Here is a 10,879-nt window from a genome sequence, read left to right as displayed (position 1 = left end):
AGGAAGGAAGTTAGGGAGAAAAAAATAGAGGTGAGACATTTGTGGGACACAAATGGTTTATTACCTGTTGATGATGATGTGTATAGTATTCTCAAAATAAATAAGTAAATACAAAAATATAACATCCTGGGACAGCCCTGTAGCCTGCTGGTTAAAGGAAGCTGGATGTCACATGACCAACTGCAGTTCAAATCCCAGCCCTAGCAGCTTGAAAAAAACATGGTGGTTTATGCATGGATATGTCCCAAATTTCAACAGGATGGAGAAATGTATTGTCTATAACCACGCCCCATTATGGGGTGCATTCTCCTCTGTCTGTGTCTCTCTCTGGTGAGTAACTTGAAAAGAACACCAAAAAAAAAAAAAAAAAAAAAAAAAAAAAAAAAAATATATTGACATTTCTTGACAGTCACATCTACACGAAAAGTAGGTGTGTATTAGGGAAAATTTGTATTGCTGTTCTCTACAAAGCTATGTTAATGGGAACTATATTTTATATTAAACAGATCACTGGATTTTTTTTCATTATGCTTTCCTCATTATTAAATAACTTTCTGTTTAAGAAGGAGATATAGCTAATAAACAGATTCTCACAGATGATTAAATTTGATTCTCACAATCATTTTGCATTATAGATGAAGACCTAATATTATTACTTCTGTTCTAGATATTGAAGTCTTTAAGATGTTAACTAATCTGCCCGGAATAAGTAGTTGAACCACGATACTCACCTAGATATTCTGTTAATAACTCTAAACCCCTTGCGTTTTGTTTGAAATGAAATTTCAGGAGTCAGTTTGGGTTAGTCTTAGTCAATAGCTAGATCATCCTTTATTTTTGTGACATTTACTTGATCTTAACTTGATATTTATGTTATATATATATAAAGCTATATGCATATACTAAATATGAAATGGAAACAGACACTTTTGAAGTTTCTAGTTTTAAAGTCATGCTGTCTAGTTTAGGAAAATAAAAATATGTTTTGGAATGACTGGCGGTCATGATAGAGTAGCATTTTTGTTTTCTCAAGATCTTTAATGTTGGGGCCAGCAGGTAGTAGTAGCATGGTGGTTAAGGCATTGGACTCCTACAAGACTGACACGGTTCAAGTCCCACACGCTTTGGCCTGAAACTCACACTGGGCTTGTATGTGTACATGCCCAAAGTCCCAAGAGGAGAATGGAGGAGAATGGATTGTGGTGTGGCCATCTCCCCTGAGGGGTGATTTCTTACTTTCTCTCTCTCTCTTGAGCACATGTGCAAAAATCCCTCTACAAACAAAATGAAACAAAACAACTGTGATGGTGATTTTTTTTTTCTGTATTTTTATTCACATGTTGGTTTTCTTCCCATAGCTCCTTGATCCTCCTGAGTGTGGCAATGGCTTTATTGAAACTGGAGAGGAGTGTGACTGTGGGACCTTTGCAGTAAGTCTCTAGACGTTTTGATGATGTTTTTTAGGTCATTCTGGGTTATTGTAGGTTCCCACACTGAGACATACACAGCAAGTGATATGCCTAGAAGTTTCATAGGATTTTTGGAAGAATGATTATTGTGAGTCTGTACATTTATTTTAGAAAATATCTTGGTACTTTCAGGAAAATAACACGACTTTATGATTGTTTTACACATGTTTGTATTTCTTAGGAATGTGTCCTTGAAGGAGCTGAATGTTGTAAGAAATGTACCCTGACTCAAGACTCTCAGTGCAGCGATGGTCTTTGCTGTAAAAAGTGCAAGGTATGTGAATGTTAATGAATGACAAATTGACAGGAAATAGGATATATTCAATTCCATTATTCAGGCCAGGTAAATTTATTCCAGCCATAATAATGACACTATCTATTAATAACATGTATGAGATGACTAAGTACCTAGTGCTTTAGAGAATTCTCACACAATTTTATGAGGTGTAGTTATAGAGGTTCTCCTCTAACGGATGGGAACACTGAAGCTTGCAGCGGTTAAGTGGTTTGCCCATTGTGATACATCAAGTAAGTCAGAGAGCTAGAGCCCGAACCCTGTCAAAAGCTATCCTCTACATATTGTTTTCCTGAGGCCTATGCACTTCAAATGAAATCAGGTGTTACTAATCTTTGACTGATGGCACTTTTTTTTATAAAGCCAAGTGGATCAATAGGTCCTTCTTTTCTTATTGCTCAGCTTGGTATATCTCTTGGATTAGCTGTTGAGGAGCAAAAGGAATATTTTCAGACATGATAACACCTTACATGTATTATTGTGCATGAAAGTGTAGAATGTATCTCAACACACTTAATCTGTTTTCATCCTCCTAACAGCATCTTCATACCTATTTCCAAATATTTAAGTCTTTGCATCAAGACTAACAGTTATTTGGGACTTACCTGTCCAAAGAAACCCAATTCTTTTTTTTTTTTTTCTCTTCTCATATAAAATCGGGTAGAATAGTCTATGTTATTTCTGAGGTTTAATATTTGTCCCTTCCTCTAGGCTATACATTTTATAGAGTAGAGCCAGGCACTTAAACAGTAATTGGTATAGGTTCTCAGTATTTGTTGAATGCATGAGTAATATACTTAACACTTTCTTAGTAAATGTTTACTGACTAACTTTGGACTAATGAGTTATAGGAGGGTGGGATATGAAACTATCATAGTAAGTATCTACTGTGTGTCAGAGATCATGCTAAACACTTTTTAAAAAAATGTATTGAGGGGCCAGCAGGTGGTGTTGTGGTTAAGTCACTGTTTTCCCACATGGCCGACTGTTATTCAAGTCCTGGACCTGGTGGTTTGCTTTCTCACTTTCTCTCTCTCTCTCTCTCTCTCTCTCTCTCTGATGAACTAAAATAATAATAATAAATGAAATTAAATAAATATTTCTTTAAAAAGTATTTGATTTTATACATGACAGAAATTGAGTATGCATAGATATACATGATAGAAACCATGTATACATGAAAAGAGAGAATGAGAGAGTGATGGACATCACCCTCAACAGGGTCTTTCTCTGGTTTTCTTGTCAGGATCTTGGGCATGCAGGTGTGTTCAGTGTCACACTTGCAGTTGGTCATGTGGCTCCAACACTGCAGTTCAGTTTGCTGCTAATCATGCCATGAGACTGGGCCCAAGCTCTTTTAATTTAAGTAATTGTATGTCCAAGTTTCTCGACCCTGCCCCTTTTAACTGGCTACTGCTTTGTTGTAAGGGGGTGTTGTGCACATCGTAGGGGATTTAGCAGCTTCCCTGGATTCTGCCATTAGAGGCTAGCAGTACCCTTCCTGGTTCTGACAACCAGAGTGTCTACCTGCATTGGCAGATACTTTCCTGGGGGCAAAATCACCCCTGGTGGAGGCCATTGTTGGAGACATGCACACAGGCACACTTTGGGGCTAGATGTTCTCCTGAGTTTTACAGTTGGGTGATTTCAATCTGAAGGAAGTTAAGTAACTCATACAGGCTCACTCACCAGTAAGGAAGAGATGTGAGTTACATCCCGAGCTGCTGGCAGAGTTTCTGTTGTTTCTCCTCTGCCACTGTGTCTTCTGGCAGCATTTTAAGACATGCAAAGCACTGGCAGAGATCTCTGGAAGTATTCTCTAAAAATGGAAGATTAAACCAAATGTGTAACAGACATTTTTTCATTTTGGCAACCACAAATGTTTATTCTATCAGCTTTCCCAACTGCCATAACAAGAGCTCCTGAATCATTGATTTTAATCCTTGATGTTTTAAGTTGGCTCATCTATATAATACGTTTAATTACACCATTTTTTTCCTTTGATTTACAGCATTTGGCTCTTTTGATATAATCATTTCAAGGAACAAATACTAAATAATAAGGTTAAAATACACAAAATAAAATGGTATGCTTAACTAATATCCCACAAAATAAGTTATAGTTACCAGTCAAATAAGATCTTTTTTGCCACTTTCTCTGCCTCACCCTCCCGCCCACCCACTCTCTTGCTTACTCTGTACTCCTAGGAGAGCCAAAGCAGGATAGTGAATAGTAGGAGGGAACAGAAGAACAAGATGAGAAATTTGGTATATCTCTATTTCTCCATATATATTTATAATAATAATGGTAAACTTTTTCTCTTAAAGAGCAGATGGTAAATACTTTAGGTTCTGTGGCTCATGAAATCGCTATTGCAGTTACTCAGCTGTGCCTTGGAAAGCAGTCACGAACAATGCAGAAACCAATGAACATGGCTGTGTTCCATTAAAACTTTATTTAAAAAGAAGGACAGCCAGCTTTGCCCCTCAGGCCATAATTTGCAGGCTGCTGCTGTAAAACATAGCCTGCTTACTTGTTTATTATTTTTCTCCTCCTATTATAATGTAAGTTCCAGGGGAGCAGGGATTTGGGTTGATGAATTTACTGCTATATTTCTGCACTTAGAGCAAATTCTCCCTCAATGTACTTTCTTTAGGCAGTTTCTTAGACATTCTTCAGTGTTTGTACTCTCATCTGAATTCTGCCTGAAATGTGCTCATATTTCTGCCTCAGATATTTCAAATTGGGGTTTTTTCCCCAGTCCCAAAGATGAAAAAACAAGAAAATGTGAAATTAAGTTATCTTGCTTGTTTCCCTATTTTTATGACCCCCTTAGGCTCATTCAAATGCAAGTTCCTGGTGAGCTGGGTCCTTGTGTTTTACTCTTCATTGAGTCCATAGTGGCTAGAACAGTACATTCTCAGTGCTTAGTAAATGCATGATGAATGGATGAACGAACACAAAGTTTATTCATACCTCCTAACACTGTCTATCAAAGTGCTGATTCAGGTTGGCAGTGGGCTGTGCATATGCAACGTGTTCTCAGAAGGAACCTGGGATGCCTGGAGGGTTCAAGCAGGGAGAATGAAGTTTGCACAGAAAAAGTGGGGAGAGTGGGGATGTATTTTTGACTATCTGATTAGAGACAAGAAAATAAAAGGATCAGCCTAAAATGCTCATATTATGGAGAGGGAAAAGAAGAGAGAGGGATTGAAGAAATAAAGGAACATGTAAGAACTTCATGTATCTGTTCTGTTTCATTATAGTGAGTGCTCTTGCAACTCATAAATTCGATGAGGTTAAAAATTTATTTGTACAACTCCTACACTTGCAAGAGCTATTATTTGGGATGCTCAAAAACAGGAAAGAAAAAACCAAGCCCCTATACATAAAATTGTAGAAACGTTAGGAAAAAAAAAATCAAGATTTCAATCCTCAAAGAGTTTATGAAAATTAGAATTAAGGTACAAATTAATTTTGGTGCAAACCACTTTTGAAATCATGCAGAGGTTTTTTTATTTGTTTGTTTGTTTTCTAAGAGGTTTTTGCTTTAGGGCACGTGTGCTCATCAGAAAGACAAAGACAGAGACAGAAAGCAAGAAATCATCCCCAAGGGGAGGTGACCACGCCGCAATCCCTTCTCCTTCATTCTCCTCTCGGGATCTTAGGCACACGTGCGCACATGTGCCCAGGATGAGTTGAAGCCGCTGAATCTGGGACTCAAACTGTGATTGATTACATGGGAATCCAGTGACGTAACATTACACCATCTGCTGGTCTCCACAGTTTTTTCATAATAAGGATTTTTCATTTTCCTTGAACTTTTTGAAGACCTTCCCATATTAAAATGAGACAGGGACGTAGGGGAAGGAGCAGGGGAGGAATCTACTTTGCCAGAAAGTCTAAGTTTTGTGATTCAGACCAAAATATAACTTTCAAATTCTTGGCAGATAAAGCAAAAAACTATTATGATATTAAGGTGTAAGAATGAAGGGTAAACCATAAATCCAGAAGCTATTTGGAAGGAAGAGTTGTTAGAACTGGGCTGACTGGTCCTTATGGGGATGTACCATCAAGCACAGTCCTGGTCAGCAGGATATTGCAGACTTTCAGAATTTACTGTGATGGCTGTAGAATTTACTTCATACATGAGAAACTGTCTCTTCAAACTATTCAAATAACATTTAATTCAGTAACTGTGGTTTTCACAGACTCTCATCTTAAAATACAGATTAAGGTATTCCTAGCTAAATAATTTTCATTTTGCTTTCTTTAGGTGATATTCCAAGAGATTTTTTTTTTTTCCTCTAACACATTGATTTGTGTTCATTTTAGTTTCAGCCTATGGGGACTGTGTGCCGAGAAGCAGTAAATGATTGTGATATTCGTGAAACATGCTCAGGAAATTCAAGCCAGGTAATCTAGCAAATAATAACTCTAAACCCAATGGAAAAAAGTGGGGGCATCTTTAGTGCACTGACCCTCATGTAAAATGTAAGTGGACAAGATGTTCCTAACTTTTCTTTAATCACCTTTCACTTGCTTTTTATTTATTTAAAATTGTTTTGCTGGAGAATGCATGTGTTTGCCAGACAGACAGACTGACAGAGAGGAAAAAGCACCCTCCGTGGGGCATGGTTGTGCTGCAAGGGGCATGGTCACACTGCAATCTCTTCTCCATTTCTTCCTCCTTTCTGGACTTTGGGCACACATGCACACATACCTGGGGTTCAAACCACGTGGTCAGCCACATGGGATTTGCTGCTTTAACCACCAAGCCATCTAGCCCTGCTTTTTAATTTTCAGGCATTTAAATTTTAGTAAGTGAAGCACAAGCAGATGCTCAGCATACTTTTGTCTTAACGTTAAATTAACCTAAGTCTGTGTGCTATTTTTGCATGAAATCAGTAAATACATGGGTGGTGGCCAATCATTGACAAACTTTCACTGTGATGGTTCACTGACGATGGGCATCTGTTATGTGCCCAGTGATCATTTGACTGAAGAGCTGGTAGCAAGATTTGTGCATTAGGCAATTGCTCACAGTTAGCATTCTATTAGCTAATATTGGAACGTTTGTAGGGCGACTGAAATTCATTCTTACCAGATCTGTTGAAAGGAAGCATTGCTTGCATATTTTTTCCCTTCCAGGGAAGAGGAATTCTTTCATGTTTATTTACATTGACCATTAAAAATATTTATCTTAAAGGTAGTCATCCTAAGAAATGAAAGATCTTTCTTGTACAAGTGTTTTCCTTTCCTCCTATCTAGTTGGTGATATCTTCTAAGCTAATACCTAGTAATAATAGTGATTTAATGAATGATTACTTCAAAGACTCCTAGACAGAAACTGTATGAAAACCACCTTTTTTATGGGGAGAATGTGATTATAAATCAGCAAAATTGTAAAATAATTCCAAGTCCAAAAGTGATGCATGTGTACAGATGCTCATGCTGAACTATCTGGAACTACATGGGAGGTAACTGCAAATGGTTGCTGAAGTTCATTGTTAGCCCGGCACAATGACTTAACAGCCATTCACAAAGGAACCTATAAAATAGTTCATTATGACATGAGGCGGTTTATGTGACAAAAAGTAAAGGAAAAAAGCTGAAGATAAAATATCTATAAACTGATCATACCTGTGTTTAAAGTACCAATTGTAATAGAAACAGTTGGAGATAAAATCTACCAAAATATAAAATATAGCTGTCTTTCATGGTAGGAATATGAATGACTTATTTTTTCCTACATTTTACATTTTCTAACTTTTCTTAAATGGTTGTGTAATTATTATAATGATAGAAAAATATATAATGAACTTGAAAAAAATTCTTTTGAAGGTTTTTGTCATAGAGTGTGTGCATTCGCTGGAGAGAGACAGTGAAAGGGAAAGTGAGGAATCACCTCCCAGGAGTAATGACCAAGCTGAAACACATTCTCCTCCATTCTGAGATTTGGGGCACACACATACACATTCCCAGTATGGTTTTCAAGCCTCCATGTCTGGAACGTGAACTGCAGGTGGCCACGCGGGAGTCCAACATCTTAACTACCATGCCACCTGCTGGCCCCATTGAACTTAAAAATTACTGTCTGTATCACCCAAGAATGCTTTGTACAATTGCTTCCAGGAAAAATGATGGGATTGTAAAGCATATTCTAACATGTTCAAAGTATACTTCTGCTCGCGAGTTATTATTTTAAGTGTAAGGGCTGTGTTGCTTTTCATGGTAAGAGGAGAAAGTAAAGTTATTGCTCTATTGATGTGTGCGTGTTCCTTGCTTCTGTTTTGTGTCCTTCCCTTTCTTGCTCTGAGGGAATATGTGACTATAGGAAGCAAGATACTCTTAAACGAAGTTTAGCTGAGTCTACTGTAGTCAGTTCTTTTTTATTTGCTGTTATGTAATCAACTATTTCTATTTCTGGTAGGTTCATATTTTTATGGGAAAGTACACAATGATTGTATTTTGTCTTGGTTTCTCTTGATCTTCTTTGTTTTTATTTTCAGATGGTTCAAGGACCTAACCATATTTTCAGACAAGTTTTTTTTTTTTTAAATGTAAACAGTGAAGGATTTAGCTCTCTCAGCCTGATATCTTGCTATATATATTTGGTTCATGATTTGCTTTCTTTTCTTAGTGTGCCCCTAATATTCATAAAATGGATGGATATTCGTGTGATGGTACCCAGGTAGGTCACTTCCTTGTTACCTAATTTTTTTCATGTGTACTAGCTTGAAAGAAATGCTGAAGTCCATCAAATTAAGAAGATCAATTTAAATGTTTTGTTATCAATTCTGAAGCTGAAAGGCCTTTTTAATAGTATCCTACTATTTTTTTCCAATTATATTTTCTTTTTCAGTTATCTGACATAAGCAGACATTCCATTTGTGATGAGTATTTGCTTTTCCATTTTAGGGAATTTGCTTTGGAGGAAGGTGTAAAACCAGGGATAGACAATGCAAGTACGTCTGGGGTCAAAGTAAGTAAATAGTGTGGTTTCATATTTTAAAGTATGACTTTGTGAGCTGGAAATATATTTTTGATCACTTTATCACTGGGGGACTCTAAGAGCTACTGCAGGTCTGAGCAGAAGCACTTTTCTGAAAATTAGAGCTGGGTACCTCTGTTGAAAAGACACAACCCCACTCATCTTGGCTAGTTGGCAGTGCCTGTGGATGAGACAGAAGGTGCCTTTACTGCCAGGCAGGTGAAGCCCATGCCAGGGTACACAGCTTGGAGAAGATAGCAAACCTGGATTCTAGCTCCACTTATACTCTCCACAGCTGAGTGCCCTGAAGTAAAATCTGTATAGCCATGTGGAATGGGCATGGACCCTGGAGAGGGCATCCTTATCTCAGAACTGTAGATTTTTTAGAATTTCTTTTTCCTCTTATCTATGTTTCTTTTTGTTTATTTGCTTACTTATTTGTATTTGTTTTGTTTTTGTGTTTAATTGCCAGAGGGCACATGCGCTCATCAGAGAGACAGAGAAGGAGAAAACAACCTCCAGTGGTGCATGGTCATACTGCAATCCCCTCTCCCGCATTTCTTCATCCTGTTGGCTTTGGAGCATGCACGTACACATGCCTAGCTTGTTTTACAAGTCATCAGGGCTGGGATTTGAAGTGCAGTTGGCCATGTGGGATCTGGCTCCCTAAATTATCAGTCTATAGGACTAGCCCTCAACTACCTATCTTAAACTCTAGCTGGCTTTTTGAGTTACAGGTGACCTTCTGCAAAGCCTTGTGTTTTACCACTATGCCATTGTCTGACCCCCCAATAAAAAAAAATACTGTTTTGCATAACAGTTAAGAATTAGTAAGCAAGGTACAAATTGCACCATTGCTTTTTTTTAAATCTAATTATAGTTAATAAATATTTTAATGAAGTTGTCTTTATTAATAAAATTTTCTGAATGAAAAATTCAGGCATTGTATTTGGCACTAAGATTGAAGCATGTAATATTTATTCAAGGAATCATTCGGTAGTTCTTCTCCTAATTATTAGCCAAATCCTGTAGAGAGTTGTTCTTGCAGCCTATAGTCTGAATCCATCAAAGATCTAAATATAATTGTCTTCAAACTTTCAAATGAGCAGTCATGAGAAATGTATCTGTGTTACGGATGTCTATGATGTCTCTTGTGAACCACGGGTACAGTTTTGGGAACTGATAACACGTCATGAGAGAGTCTTTCAATTGCAGTGTTTCTTCATTACAAACATTTTGAGGCGCTCACTGATAGAAAATTCTGTTCTTCAGAGGTGACAGCATCAGACAAATACTGCTATGAGAAGCTGAATATCGAAGGGACCGAGAAGGGAAACTGTGGGAAAAACAAAGACACGTGGATACAATGCAACAAACGGTGAGGTGGACAAGTAACCTGGAGTACATCCTTCAGGCACTTACAGACTAACTTTGATGACAAGGACAGTCCTGTTCTCTGCATCCTGCAAAGCATGCTCTTGCCTATCACCTCATGCCTTCCCAGTATTCCAGCGTCACCTCTGCAGAGGGTTCTCAAATCCTGCCATGGAGCCTGACCTCTAGCCCCAGGTCAGACCTGGAGTTGCCCCAGGACTACTTCTCCTAGAAGACGCCTGCCAGTAAGAACAGGAACAAACATTAAAGCCACCAAAATATGTACCCAATGCTGTTAGGATGCACTAACTGGTTCTGACTTTTCTAAACAAACCCTGTTTTTGCGAAAGGTCTCAAAATCTCTTCTTCCTTCTGTTTCACAGCCTCAGAGTGATCTCAGACTCCGTCTTCCCTCTGCACATTGCTCCAGTCACCCAGTCACGTGCCTTCTTCTCTACTGCTTCGCTACCATTTGCCTTGATCTCATTCTTCATGTCCGCTCCTAAATTACCCCAATCAAGACCTATATTAACTTTTCAACAGTTAAAAAATTCACATAAATTTTTCTTTGCTGGCAGTCTCTAGCATGTTAACCATCACAATTATATTCTGATTCTCTTTGACCATTAAAACTCTTTGCTCAAATTTCACTGGTTCCACATAACTAATAAAGAGTACTAGGTTGACAGAAAAGTCATCAAGAAAAACAGAAAAATATATCATGGCTTTCCCAATACCTAGGAAGAA

At 37.9% G+C, this 10,879-nt stretch overlaps 1 protein-coding gene across 7 annotated transcripts in view; it reads left to right on the top strand.

Annotated features, from left to right (window-relative positions):
* ADAM22 (ADAM metallopeptidase domain 22) overlaps window positions 1–10,879 on the top strand; it is a 267,499-nt gene that overhangs the window by 200,381 nt on the left and 56,239 nt on the right. For all 7 annotated transcript variants that reach the window (XM_027769081.1, XM_006170477.2, XM_006170480.2 and 4 more), the window contains exons 16-21: window positions 1,359–1,430; window positions 1,651–1,743; window positions 6,100–6,180; window positions 8,408–8,458; window positions 8,686–8,749; window positions 10,031–10,136. In XM_027769081.1, coding sequence (XP_027624882.1) covers window positions 1,359–1,430; window positions 1,651–1,743; window positions 6,100–6,180; window positions 8,408–8,458; window positions 8,686–8,749; window positions 10,031–10,136 — 467 coding nt within the window. The remainder of the gene's footprint in view (window positions 1–1,358; window positions 1,431–1,650; window positions 1,744–6,099; window positions 6,181–8,407; window positions 8,459–8,685; window positions 8,750–10,030; window positions 10,137–10,879) is intronic.

Source organism: Tupaia chinensis, unplaced genomic scaffold, assembly GCF_000334495.1.
Source record: "Tupaia chinensis unplaced genomic scaffold, TupChi_1.0 Scaffold148587_1, whole genome shotgun sequence".
Classification (NCBI taxonomy): Eukaryota; Metazoa; Chordata; class Mammalia; order Scandentia; family Tupaiidae; genus Tupaia; species Tupaia belangeri.
This window is presented reverse-complemented; position numbering and strand designations above follow the sequence as displayed.